This window comes from Haliotis cracherodii, unplaced genomic scaffold, assembly GCF_022045235.1.
Source record: "Haliotis cracherodii isolate W230 unplaced genomic scaffold, xgHalCrac1.p SCAF_12, whole genome shotgun sequence".
NCBI lineage: Eukaryota > Metazoa > Mollusca > Gastropoda > Lepetellida > Haliotidae > Haliotis > Haliotis cracherodii.
In genome coordinates, this window is record NW_027266267.1 from 13,661,023 (window position 1) to 13,676,189 (window position 15,167).

Here is a 15,167-nt window from a genome sequence, read left to right on the forward strand (position 1 = left end):
GCCTGGCCCTGACTCGATTATTTACAGACCGCCATCATATAGCTGGAATATTGCTGAGTGCGGCGGTAAACAACTAACAAACAAACAAACAAACAAACTTCTACCAGAAATATTGCTGCTACAAAAGATATTACTACTACATCAATTACAAATACTACAGAATATACAATAAGTACTACGACACGTACTACTACTACTACTACTACTACTACTACTACTACTACTATTACTACTACTACTTCTGCTACTACCGCAACCACCCCAACAACCTACTGCTTCAGTAATTACCTGTTACTACTACCACTACTACTACTACTACTACTACTACTACTGCTACTGCTACTACTAGTAGTAGTAATAGTAGTACACCTACAGCTTCTACTACAGCAACAACCACTAAACTATATCTACTGCTTCAATAATTACTTCTGTTACTACAACGACAGTTTTTACGACCACTACTACAACATTTACTACTTGAAGCGTATTACGTATCTTCAACCACTGCGACCCTGCTAGCAACTTGTATATCACGTAAATATATCTCAAATGTCAGCACAACGTTTTCAATTAGACCTCAATGCTGCGTCGACTCAGCTGCGTGTTTTTTCCCATTCAGCAGCACACACAATAAACGCGATGTTTGTAGATATGACGTATTGGATGACATGTCGGTTAAGATGGTGAAACTGAAGTAGTTTAGATATTGATACAGTGGTGAAAGGATGTCGGGTTTGACGTTGTCGCTGTTTAACCTACAGTGGTGAACGGATGTCGGGTTTGACGTTGTCTCTGTTTAACCTACAGTGGTGAACGGATGTCGGGTTTGACGTTGTCGCTGTTTAACCTACAGTGGTGAACGGATGTCGGGTTTGACGTTGTCTCTGTTTAACCTACAGTGGTGAACGGATGTCGGGTTTGACGTTGTCTCTGTTTAACCTACAGTGGTGAACGGATGTCGGGTTTGACGTTGTCTCTGTTTAACCTACAGTGGTGAACGGATGTCGGGTTTGACGTTGTCGCTGTTTAACCTACAGTGGTGAAAGAATGTCGGGTTTCCCGTTGTCGCTGTTTAACCTACAGTGGTGAAAGAATGTCGGGTTTCCCGTTGTCGCTGTTTAACCTACAGTGGTGAAAGGATGTCGAGTTTCACGATGTCGCAGTTTAACCTACAGTGGTGAACGAATGTCGGGTTTCACGTTGTCGCTGTTTACCCTAAAGTGGTGAACGCATCCGCCCCCCCCCCCCCCCCCCCCTCTCCTCACAATCCCCCCCGACACCCCCTCCCCCGGGCGAGCGAGGAGTGATTGAGAGGTAGTGCTACACAGCCCCCACAAGCTTAAATAATGAGGTCACGTTGACACATTTCTCCAGGTCATGGTTGTAGGTAAAGTTTACACTAACCAGCTGGCCTGCACATTGACTGCTAGCATTTCACCAACAGCCTGAATGTGATGCCCTCGGGGCTACCACACAGCGGGGCTACCACACCACGGGGCTACCACAACACGGGCCTACCGAACCACGCGGCTACCACACCACGCGGCTACCACACCACGGGGCTACCACACAACGAGGCTACCACACGCCCTCTCTGTGAAAGTGAGAATGGTGAAAGAACACCATATTACACAGGAAGTGCAAATGCCGCTTGTTTTACTACTACATCTGGTTTACTCTTCACCTTTTACTACTACTACTACTGCTGCTGCTGCTGTTACTGCTACTACTACTACTACTACTACTACTACAACTACTACTTTTGCTACTGCTACTACTATTGCTGATAGTACTACTACTACTACTACTGCTACTACTTTTGCTACTGCTACTACTACTACTACTACTGCTACTACTACTGCTACTACTACTACTACTACAACTACTACTTTTGCTACTGCTACTACTATTGCTGCTAGTACTACTACTACTGCTGCTACTACTTTGCTGCTACTGCTACTTCTACTACCACTACTACTACTACTACTACTTCTACTATTACTGCTTCTGCTGCTACTACTACTACTGTTACTACTGCTGCTTCTACTACTACAAATAAAATTAATATTACTACTACCTCTACTATTACAACTACTGGTGCTGCTACTCCTACATCTACTACTACTGCTACCACTGCTAGACCGACTCCCGTAGTTTATTGCAATTGTTAGATAGTTGTGAAATTGTAGTTAATTAATTATTTTGTTAAACAAGCGTCTGTTCAGAACTTGAAACATTCTTTGATAACCTTTCAAAAGTAATACGACGATTAATAGAGAATTGAGATGAAAGCACGTCTTTATTTCACGTTATTCCCATGAAAACCGAAATCGAACTGTTAGACCGTCTCCCGATCTTTCATGAGCGGCCCCTTTTGTTTGATTGTAAAATAACCCCAGCCTAATACGGGTTCTTTTATCTGTTTAATCGAAGGTAATTTACCCCTCAAACCATTCGAACCTTGATCGGAAAACTAAACTACCCCGACAACAGCACAGCGCTAATGTGATTAGTAAAAGAAGAAATTGCCCAGTATTGTAATTTTGTAAAAACAGGCTAAGATTTCAAGATCATACAAATATTTAAGGGAAGATAAGGCGGTTCAGGAGCCCAATTTCCGTGAAAATGGTAAAAGATGTTTTCAAAGCTTGAGGATTAAATGGAACGGAAGATAGGAAACCGACTCCGCAAATTAGAACAGGCAACAGTGGACTGGTTGTCATGCTGAGTGTTTGTTGTTGGTAGAAGGGAGTTGAGAAATGTTTCACTTTCAAAGACAGTGCAGTGAGAGGGGTGGATGTGTGAGTGTAGCGGCGACAGTTTGGGGTTTAGTTCGGAGTGGATGCTGTTCACGGATGGACAATGATGGTTTACTGGGTCTAATTTCAGAAAGTCGTTTCAGGGAGTGCAATTGGGAATTTGGTAGGTGAGGGTTACACTTATTGGTTCTGTCATGTCCTTTAGGTGAGGTGAGGTGAGGTGAGGTGAGGTGAAATGGGGTTTAACGCCGCGTCCAAGCTTATTGCACTTATATAGCGACGTGCATGCACGTGTGTGTGTGTGTGTGGCTGCTTGTACTAGTCCGGACTGATGCCGATTTATAGTGCTAGCACACTGAGATACCATGCCGCAGTTTAACATGAATACCCCACTCAGACACAGTATACTGACTCCGAGCCGACCAGTCCTTGTTTTAGCCCCTTAATGCCGAGCACCGGACAGGGTAACAACAAGTACCATCTTTTAACGTCTTTTGGTATGACGCGGGCGGGGATCGAACCCCGGACCTTCCGCTCTCCGGGCTGTCATGTCCTGTGGGGTTACTGAAGCGAGATAAACTGTCAATAAAGAGGCTGTATGTTTTAAAAATGACTTTATATGCTATCGAAAGGGCAGTAAATCTAAATTCCTTGGGGTAAGTGGTTTTAATGTGGCAGCCACCGCATCGCCTGGTACATGTACAGGGATTGTACACAATACAAGTGTGGTCTCTGAAACTAATAATACGATGGCTCTTCGGTTGCTGCAGAAGGTGTGAGCGATTATCGGGTTTCACATGACAGTATCTCTGAAATACTCAGACCAATGAAGCATTATGACACACAGGCCCCGAACAAGCATTCCGTCGTAAAGCTTGATAATTACTTGTCTAGCTGAGATTGATCAATGTGTTTTAGATTAAATCAACCATTTGGTTTTATGTATGCCTTGCATGATCTAAGTTTTATGTCACACTGGCCCCAAACAAGCATCCGCGGATATATGTTTCAGAGATCCATCCACGCGGATTATGGCAATTGCTCCTGTAATGATGTAGGAAATATGTCTTGAATGAGAAAATAATACAAAGCGTGTTGTAATTAACCCTACAGACAATTACTGAAGAAAACAGCAATTCTAAAGCTCGGCCCAGCGTCTTTAACGAACAAGGATTTCTTAGTGAGGAGTTTGAAACAAGCGTAGGGAATACCCCGCAATATAATTGGACAAGGTTGCCATTGCTCGGGAGAAGTTAAACGGCATTTGATCTTAGCCAGTTTAATGAACCAGGAAAGATTAATTGTTACAAAGGTTTCAGTTAAGAGAAAACATCGCTTCACACGCAAACTCGCTGATATTTGTTAGTGTCAGGGCTCGGTGTTAGCCCCTTGTGACGAGTAGCTTTTGAACCGTGAAATTGATGCGGGAACGCTGAAAGAGATGACTTGAGGAATTGACCCATTTTGGGTCTCCGAAGAGATTCTTTGACGTATTTTTACATGGCTTCATCAATACTTGTTTCAAAGCTTCGGGAATTATTTAATTGGCAATCCATTTTGTAAGGAGGAATAAACGACAACATTATCAGTGTAACAGTTTTCTTTACATGTTTAGGGCCAAATGTTTAACACCATTAGACCTGATCGAACATAATCAACATCTGACAGCGTTTTATTTCTATTTTACCTGACTGAGATCATCAGGAGATCTCTATCTGTGGCGTTGGGTGATGCATTTTATTGTGATTATTTTAACCCTTCACCAATTCTTTATTCGGAGCAATTTTCAAAGATTTCGTTTTTACTTTCCAACGATTCTAAACCCACATCCGTCAAAATGGTTCGACTTTTCTGGAGTTGCCCTACCAGAACACTGAACAACGAATGACACTGCGTCGGTGTATTTCAAATATAAGAGTGATTGAGTTTGGTTATGCGCCGCTTTTGACAATAGTACAGCAATGGCACGGTGGGGACTACAGAAGGAGGCTTCACATATCGTACTAAAAAAGATTGAAACAAAAAGATGCAACATTAAGAGAGATATTTCATCATATTATAAAAACGATGTTATTTTACAATTTTCATAAATAGGTTCAATTCTTACGTAAAACCTATTAATATACGTTAGTGGTCGAAATGTCTCTATGCATTAGAGTTGGCGAGGAGTCATGCAAGGTTTCGTCGTTCGACCAGCATTGTTCAATTGCATCCCGTGAAAACAGATCTTCCAGTTGCAATTAGACAACTGGTGTGGCTGGGGACAGCCAGCTAACGACACTCAGTAACGCGATGTACTGCAGGAGGTTGGGGAGATTACTGTAATACTGTATCAGGAAGAACTGGAAATAGAAATTACGTTATGGTTGCACCTTACCCCGAGATGACAACGTAAGATGGTACGAACGTGTTGAGGAACCAGACGAATGTCTTAAAGGGGCTCTTCGCGAATGATGGCAACACGAATGAGACTCATTTGCGGAGGACGAAATGATGCATTCACATGCGTTGGGGGGTATGGATGGGGAACATGGAGGGTATGGATGAAGTTACGGGGGTGTCTGTCTGTGATATACTACTCAAAAGAAGTTAAAGAATACCTGATTCTTTCATGTTATTATAGTTGCTCTGTCATTCGCATACTTCTTTTGAGTAGTATGAATTCATCCAAGGAACAAAACGAGACAACATGTTCATGTTTCGTGATGAAACTTTGCTATTTGTCAAGCGCAGCATCCTCGAGTATCAAAACATTTTTATACCCCCGACTTTTAAAAGTCGGGGGTATATAGTTATACCAAGGTTCCGTCCGTCCGTCCGTCTGTCCGAAAACTTTCTCAACGCGATTTCTCTTAAACTATTCAGTGGATTCATCTCAAACTTAGTACATGTATAATCTGTGTCATATGGAGGGGTGCAGTCAAAAGAATTTTTTTTTATTTATTAGTTTTCCATTTTTTTTATGAATTTTTCAAACCCTAACGTCTATATAGTTATACCAAGGTTCCGTGCGTCCGTCCGTCTGTCCGAAAACTTTGTCCGCGCGATTTCTCTTAAACTTTTCAGTGGATTCATCTCAAACTTAGTACATATAATCTGTGTCATATGGAGGGGTGCAGTCAAAAGAAAAAAATATGTTTTTATTGATTTTCCATTTTTTTAATGAATTTTTCAAACCCTAACCCTATCCTAGCTATTTAATTTGAAACTACTGACACACTAGGCAGGTCGGGGGTATTAGTGAGCCACGCTCACTTTTTGTCTCGTTATTGTTTTATTTTGGAGCATTCTCCTGAAATCATGAAGTATCTTTCAGTGACTCATGGCACCAGCGGCTTTCCCCAAGAAGGTGTATTTGTGGCTCGCATCTTCATCTTTCATATATCGATATTGATCTGTTTCGTAACAAGGCATATTACCAACTGTTGTTTCGAGAGCCATTATTGTTTTATATAAATACAACTTTCTTTAGCCTGTGTAATTTAAGATTATCCTAACACCACGTGTTTACCTTAGTGATATCATTGTTTACCTTGTGGTGGTACAATAACCTTCTAGAATCGCAGCGACTACAGCGGGTAGTCTAATCTGAATACAATCGAGATTCACGTTATGTATAGTATGTCGGTTGAACTGTAGGAGATGTCCCTCTTTATTGGTTCTCTGAGTAAGGATGCGATAATGGGTTTAGATACAGTGGCTGGAAATGAGTCACAAGACTTTGTTCTTTAAAGAATCCAACACCACACTGTGAGGTGAGGTGAAATGGGGTTTAACGTCGCGTCCATGTTTATTGCACTTATATAGCGACGTGCATATACGTGTGTGTGTGTGTGTGGCTGCTTGTACTAGTCCGGACTGATGCCGATTTATAGTGCTAGCCCACTGAGATACCATGCCGCAGTTTAACATGAATACCCCACTCAGACACAGTATACTGACTCCGAGCCGACCAGTCCTTGTTTTAGCCCCTTAATGCCGAGCGCCAGACAGGGTAACAACAAGTACCATCTTTTAACGTCTTTTGGTATGACGCGGCCGGGGATCGAACCCCGGACCTTCCGCTCTCCGGGCAGACGCTCTACCACTAGACCACGGAGGCGGTCACACCACACTGTGACCATAGTGACATGACGGACTGTGATACACTTTGATCTGCCATGAACTTGAAGGTGGGGGGCGCAAGGGGAGACAACTAATGTAATAGGACATGAACATTTACGGACGTTGGATAGTCAAGTGGTTAAAGCCTCCGCTCGTCACACCGAAGACCCGGGTTCAATTCCCATATGGGTACGATGTGTGAAGCCCATCTCTGGTGTCACACCCGATGATATTGCTCGAATATAGCTTATTTGTTTGTTTGTTTTTTTAACGCCGCACTTAGCAATATTTCAGCTATTTGACGGCGGTCTGTAAATAATCGAGTCTGGACTAGACAATCCAGTGGTTGACATCATGAGCATCGATTCCCACAAATGGGATACGATGACATGCATCAACATAGTCAGCGAGCCTGACCACCCGTTAGTCGCCTCTTACGAAAAGCATTGTCGCCTTTTACGGCAAGCATGGGTTGCTGAAGACCTATTGTAACCCGGATCATCACGGATAATAAATATAGCTAAAAGGGAATAAAACCCGTCTCGTTCCTGGACGTTTAGGTAATGTCCTGGAACTCTTTTCTGGGTAAAACGTGTACGAGGAAACTATTACCAAACACTGACGGCGGTAGGCCAATTTTGATATGAAAAACAAAAACAAGAAAAAACAAGGTTTGAGATAACCAGATTCAAATGTATGCTGACATTGTAGTTATCTTTTGTAGGTGAGACAACGGAACATCCATTTGATCGATCGCCCGACCTCGTCTTCATCTCGGAGCCGCCCACCAACGTGGACTTCGCCAACACAAAGGGGACGACAATCCCATGCACGGCCTATGGACGTCCTGCGCCCGTTCTGGAGTGGGTGCTTGGAGACGGAACCCCCGTCGACGATGTTGATAGACTGCTGACGGTGCTACCAAACAATACTCTAGTCTTCCATGCCTTCGACGACTCCCGCCTGACTGCCAGCGTCCACGCCCAGATCTACCGGTGCTTGGCGTCAAACGCCGCCGGCACCATCACTAGTCGGAACGTCAGCGTCAACGCGGGTGAGTGCACGCCACGCCACATAGATTATCGCCGCGGTATTTCAGTTTTATCACAGGGAGATTAATAAGGATTAATACGGATTAACCCAAAGTGAAAGGTTGGAGATGAAACCCACATCCACGATGCGGTGAGAGTGCATTCCATTTCCATTTCAACATGGCGGCAAGGGCAGCCATATTGAAAATGTCATGTTTGTCCTTTCTCGGCCTACTTTCGCAATGTGAAATGTCATTTTATGATCCGGTTGTGCATGTTTCAGGATAAATAACTAATAACATTCCAGGAATACATTTACACCCTGACAGAGATTATAAAGGAGAAGGGGCGGTCGGGTAGCCTAGTGGTTAAAGCGTTCGCTCGTCACGCCAAAGACCCGGGTTCGATTCCCGACATGGGTAATGTGTGTAGCCCATTTCTGGTGTCTCCCGCCGTGATATTGCTGGAATATTGCTAAAAGCGGCTTAAAATCAAACTCACTATAAAGGAGAGACTGTTTTAAAGATGTGTTACCAGTTCCTCAATGGTTGGTTGGTTTGTTGTTTAACGCCACACTCAGCAATATTCCAGCTATATGCAGTGTTCCTCGATGAAGCCTCCGGTCGGGAAACCCAGTAGAGTGTCAAGATTATCTGTTAACACTCTCGGTATCCTTCGAATTGTCCACATAATTCATAGGCGACACTACAAGTTCAATAACATGTTAATCGCATACCTTGTCGAGAGTAATTGAGATTAAACGCACAGGCTCTGTCCACGTTGCTATTAAATCCAGAAATCAATCCACGTAGGCTTTTCAAGTCAACAATGTCACATTGCACAAATCCCCCAATTTGGCAACACGTCCTGGCCCACGTCTAAATGCTGTAACGAGTTCTCCTAACAAACAGAGTCATCCTCTCCAGATTAGAGTCTTTGTATCCTTCCAAGAGCCTATGAATGTCCAAACAGGTTTGAATTACATTGGTTAGAGCCCTTTGAACTTTACAAGATTAAGATTACCATTGGATATCAAAGATAAATTGTTGGACTCTTAAATTCGTTTTTTGACAAGAATTGTCGCCTAGCTCACATTTCGTATTCAAATGGAATGTTTAAAAGACACGGAGGAGGCTTACTGCATCATTAAACCATGCTGCTCTGTGCTTTAGGTTAAGGATAATGCAATTATTCAAGGTGTTTCTGTAATTAACTAGCCGTAGTGCGGACTCTGTGATCCCGAGTAAAATAATCCAACATGGGTTATGGCGATCTGTCGTGCAAGCAAACATTTATTTCAATATTACGGAAGCGCTACTTTGAAGTGACATAAGAAAAAACTGCTTTTTTGTAGCCCAAAATGCCGCGTCTATCTGATGCCGACCAGGACACTGCTGTAGCCATTAGCCAGGGATTCCTGATACGTTAATGCCTTAACGCTTGGCGTTTCCGGGAAGGAATAGTTGGGGCCATGCTTGTAGCGAGCCTATACATTACGATAAGAGATTTGCCAAATCACATCTGATTTACGTTGGTAAGACAACATGATGGCATTTTATTGCTCGATCTAGACCAAAGTCGACTCTCGTTTGATCTTTCGTCATGCCCAAAATCTGTACCGGTCATTAAAGGCGGGTTTATGGTGGTATGCCCCGAACAGTGATTCATAATCAAGACCTGTGATGTCGTTGCGTGACCCTGCTCGTCGCATGCACGTGCAATGACGCGAAGATTGTCGACCCAATGGAATCTAATTGGGCATCAAAAAGACTCGTTCTTAAGCGTCAAAAGATGTTGTGGGGGGCAAAGTTCTTGGAGCATTGTCTATCACTTTGAATGAAAGGGTTCTTTGAATATGGTCCAAATTTGATTAATTGCGAAATGAAGATTCCCAGATGGTATTTCGCAGGCATTCAAACAAGCCCGGGATTTTTAAAGATGGATGCTCTGAAACCAAGATGGCGGTCAGGGATCGGTCATTATGCCGATTGGCTGAGGGGTTACGAACACGTTTCTGGATCTTTTTTGCCTCGGACCATAATAGTTTTATGCACCCCATCGATTAGCAGCTAAGCTTTTTGCACGATATGATGGCCACGAACTGGAATCAGGCGAGGGCACGCGATCAAAATCGATTCGAAAGCAGACGACATCTTCCCCCTCTATCCCGTCCCCTCTGAATGTTTGGTTGCGACGAAAGTAGCGCGGTGGTGGTGAATAGAGTTCATTTTAAAAGACGATTTAATCGCAGCTAAAGGGTTCATCGTTTCTCCCAGAGGACCTAAGCCTATTTGATGCTTTAGCGACTTGTCAAATTCAATTAAGGACAGAAATGGAATTGGACAATGATTGAATCTGCTCTTTCTTCGAAAAAAGCCATTTGTTGGCTTTCAAACTCGTGTTTAATCCTACTGAATACCATCAGCCACTCTATCTGAATTAAACCCCGATCTTCCAGTGTGTTATATTAAGGAGGTGGACGGAGCTCTATGACAAGACATGAATCGCCCTGAAACATTCTCTTCCTCCAAAATCTCCATCAATCCCCACGCAGTCATCAGGATCCGGGTTTGGCGTTGCAGTTGTTCACGTCATCCCTAGCAGCCCATTGATTGTACTTGTTAGTTTCCAAACTAGCATCAATTTGATGTCGATCGGATAAATTTCCTTAAGACTCGGCTCTGAATCCTTCGACTCTATTACGCTTTTAACATGCCAAATATTGAAGTAGGGACGGGTTAGGTGCGCTCCTTGAAGAACTCAACCAAGTGACCGGGAATCCAAGAAACTCAGGTGTGTTTTTGAATCCAATTAGGTGATCCCAGCTTTGGATGTTTTTTCTCTCCGCTAAATCCAATACCGGTTTGGTTTAATAATAACTCCGAACATGTTAAGCCCGTAATACAAATGTTGAGAAATCCGTGCTACACTGAAACGTACTCGAGGATTTGCATGGCTCGTTAAATACAAGCTTGGCATAATAACAGGGCGCATCTCGTCATTACTCGGGTTGGCCTGACCTGGCCACCATCCTCCGATGCATTTATACAAGGGAGTTTGCATTTAGAGACATTTTGCCATAAAGACATTTTGTGTTTTGTTATTAACTATTTCGGAACCCTTATCAAGAGAGAATGAGTGAGTGAGTGAGTTGATATTTAACGTCACATCGGCAATATTGCAGCCATATCGAGACGAGTAAGAGAGAATGAAGGACGTTTGTTTCATACTATTTACCCTATCAATTCAAATTACACTTATATCATCTCAATAAGTAAAGAATACGAAATTGAGAAAAAAAATATAAACTGTCAATGCAAGAAAATAACCAGTCTAGATTATCATCCAAACCTTATTAATATTTGGTGCAAAGGCAAAAGAGCTGTGAAAATTGTATGAATGGACCACTGATGACACCAGGTGTTCGCGAAAGACTTTTTTTATTTTCGACACGAGCTAGTGTCCCAAGTATATAGTGCCTAATGTGTCCAAAAAAGATGAAAACAATATGTTAATTTCGATGTAAAATGTGACCCAGGTTGCCCTCATTATTGCCAGCTTGCAAACATTACTCTGACAACTTTTAGACACTTTAAGATGTTTATGTCCACCTAAATTCCCTGTTAACCTCAGCAGTAATATAACTGGTCAAAGCTAGGATGAACAATTTAAGTGTCTTTCTCTTCGTCGGTAAATGGATCTAACGCTATTGGTCAGTAACAAAAAATAATATTTACGATGTCCAAGAACATGTAATTACATCAAGTAATAGTTTCCCGACAAATGATATTACTGATGCAAAAGATGGCCTAAAGAACCCCCACTCCCAATCAGTCCTCAGAGGCCTTGATGAGTCAACACAGAGTTTCGTCCCTTAGTTGAGAGGGATTCTAATATTTATCCAATGTCGTCATTTGTTTTCAGTCTTGTCAATAGGGACGAAGCTCAATAGAATTCAATACAGTTGATCTCACAGAGATTCACTATAGAAGCAGGGATTTAGGTTTCGGCAACTTAACCCTAGTGTCAAGAGTGTGGTGAACCTGTTCATTAGGCTCTTCGTTCTAAGTAGCTGGTTTTTTACGATGTTCGCCAAGGTCAGGGATAAGTGATCACCAAGATGGCCACGCCACAGGGTGTGGTGTTATGCTACACTCTCCCGAATGTGAACCTCTTTGTCAGGCTCATGGATAAGATATATTAAACTGGACATACTGTGTCTGAAAACCCGGAAAAAGCCAGGCTCTAGAATCAATACCTTAAAGGGGCCATCTGCAGGCAAAACGTCACTCCTTCATGTCTGAATAAAGTTCTTCGTTGACAAACTTCGCCCGGGGGTTATCATAGAGTTAAGATCGAGGGATGGTTGCTCTGTGAAACAGGTGTAAGTTCAGACAAAGTAACCTCAATTCCAACCTTTGTAAACTGCCGGGCAAAGGAAAAATATACACTTGAAAATCGGATTTGACCAAAAAATTACAAACGTTGTCAAAACGTTACTATGCTGAAAACAGTCGCTGGAACACTGGAAACTTTAGGTCCAAAACACCACTATGATACCCGTATCAAATATACTTAATCTAATAACCATGTTTGTTTCATTTTTAGCCACCACAAACAGGGGTGAATACTTTCTTTTGTCCAGCAGTGTAGTTCAGGTTTACCTTAGACTAAGTTTGTTGTGGCCTAGGCAGCAGAGGACACGAGTCTTACCAAGTACCCACCAATCCACGTTCTATATGAACTCCAATTCGTCATTGTAGACACCGAGGTTGACAACGATGATGTTCTGTTTTGTTTTAACAGAACGACCAAATACTACAATGGAGTATGACTAGAGCATAGGTGCACCGTCAGAACAGGAATAAACATACCAGATTTTTTTATGATTTTGTTTATATTAACACGGGAACATGTGTTAAAGATATTTATACATGTAATGCTGTTTTTTCAAGTTTGAGGAACGACCCACTTGTCTTCTTTTAAGAAATATCGTTTCTGAAATTTGAAATATTTGAATAAAAAACAACGCCTAATGGACGTGACCCTTAATGGGTGTTACGATCAAACTACTTCACCAGCTACAGCACCCCACCGTCGTCACACAGACCCCCCTACATTAAGCTAGAAAACAATAACGTGATGATGCTTCATTTGAAAATATTTTAACACCCATTTTGCCTTTACAAATCCGAGTATTTGCCGACTGACATCTTTATTGACCATGATTCGATAACAATAGCATCGACTGCACTCAAAGCCCAAATTCTCCTGCACACTTTCTCACCATTTCCTCCTCAGGGAAAAGCAGATGCAAGACTGGGAACTAGGAAAATCATTATCACTCGCCATTTTAGTTTCAAGAACCCTTGGGCTCCCCCTCAAAGGTCGTCGATGTATGTTGCGCTCCCCGGGACGCCATCCCAAACTCCTAATCTCGCTCTCCAACCCTGTGCGGAGTTTTGGGACGTTTCTTGGCGTATGGACACGGCGCTGCGAGGATAAACATGGCGATTTGGAGCTGAGAAACATGTCAACATAAAAATGTGGGTTAGGATTCATATCGTCTCTGGCTCCTGCGGCGGACTCAATGGTCGGGAACCGAGGGAGCAATCTCTGCAAATAGGATGCCATCTGACAAGAATGTTGAGCTCAAACTAGCCTTAATCTTGCCCCTTGCCGAAATACGGGTTGAATAAGGTCGTCAATTATTCTCGATTAGTTTAAAAAAGGACATTGGTATTCCTTATCAGTTGGGCACAGATTTAAAAAAGATCTGAAAACCGTTAAGTTCAAACAGGTTCGTGATGAGATTATACATGTATTTCGATTGGAATAGGGTCCGATATTGATGCTGATAAAGTCATAACTACCCTTTATAGAATGAATCATTGAACACTATGTTTATGTAATCGTGACGATTGTGAATATTACATCCTACTGGCGAAAAGACACGTCTCGCGGATCCGGGATTTTAAAATAAAAGTGTGTGTGTGTTTGTGCGTGTGCGTGTGCGTGTGTTCACATAATACCTTACACGTAAGGATTCTGGTTAGAATAGGTCTTCATCAACCCAAGCGTGTCGTAAGAGGCGACTAACGGAAACGGTTGGTGCATGCCATCGTATCCCAATTGTGTGGATCGATGCTCATGATGTCAACCCACATAGGTTTCAGATTGGTTGACAAATATCGTTCTATATTTGGCGATCTGAAAAATCTCAAATTATTATGTACAGATTAAAATATTAAAAAATGCAGAAAAGAGGGTTTGGGTGATCCTGGCACAGTCAGGCTGGTTAGGCTCATCATCAGCTCAGGGCCTTTTCCCCTTTACACTCAGCCCAGACAGCGAATGGCTGCCTAGTCAAACCCACCAAGAACTTTTCGGAGAATATGAAGACTCCCTAACACTGCAGCCTTCTGCATTACCCCGATTGTCAGAAGGGCTGGATTCCTGTAAGCAAACCCGGGTACTCTCCCAATGTCAGTCAACAGATTGGGAGGTACCAAACCTAAGGCACCGAAAACAACGGGGAGTCGAACAACTTGGAACTTGGGATACAAGCGTGACATTTCGAACGCGAGGTCTGCATATTTGCCATGTTTTTCCTGAATCTTGTCAATCACATTGGTGTCAAAAGAGACAGAAATTTCAATAATATACATGACTTCATTGGATTTATCAAAAAGGACAAGATCTGGCCGATTTGGTATGGCACTTCACTTGGTTGACACTCATTTCTGTACCGTCCAGCAGTACAGAACCATCAACAAAATCAACACTGACTTTGAGATTATGTCCCACATCCTTGGCTCGTTGACGAAAACTGTGGAATACCTTGTTTTCATCTTGAGTCTCTTGACATGCTTCACAAGAGGATCATCAGACAAATAAATGTGTGCAAAGGTGCCCAAAACAATTCTGTCATAGAGACCCCCAACGTTAATCAAACCACGCCCTCCCATAATGATTGGTAAATGTAAGCGATTGAGTTAAGAGCGAGGGTGGTGGGATCTATTGTCTGCCATGGTTTTTCGTGTGAGGGTGTCAATTCCCTGAATTTCTTTGCACAGGCACAGCATAAGTATTTGTGGCTCTGACTTTATTGCGAGCGTTCAGCCCTGAACTCCAGATTTTCCTTATTCTACATTTGTACTCTGCCCGGAGTACTATTATTATTGCTATATTATTATTATTATTATCATTATTATTATTACAATGAGTGTAGGCCACAAAGTGCACCTGACGCTCCAAGTCGAGCACTAAGCAA

General features: G+C 42.6%; 1 protein-coding gene across 2 annotated transcripts in view; it reads left to right on the forward strand.

The window, feature by feature from the left end:
- The window catches only part of LOC139458183 (cell adhesion molecule Dscam1-like), a 137,610-nt gene that overhangs the window by 66,566 nt on the left and 55,877 nt on the right, over positions 1 to 15,167 (forward strand). For both annotated transcript variants that reach the window (XM_071239517.1, XM_071239518.1), the window contains exon 2: positions 7,588 to 7,917. In XM_071239517.1, the coding sequence (XP_071095618.1) occupies positions 7,588 to 7,917 (330 nt within the window). The remainder of the gene's footprint in view (positions 1 to 7,587; positions 7,918 to 15,167) is intronic.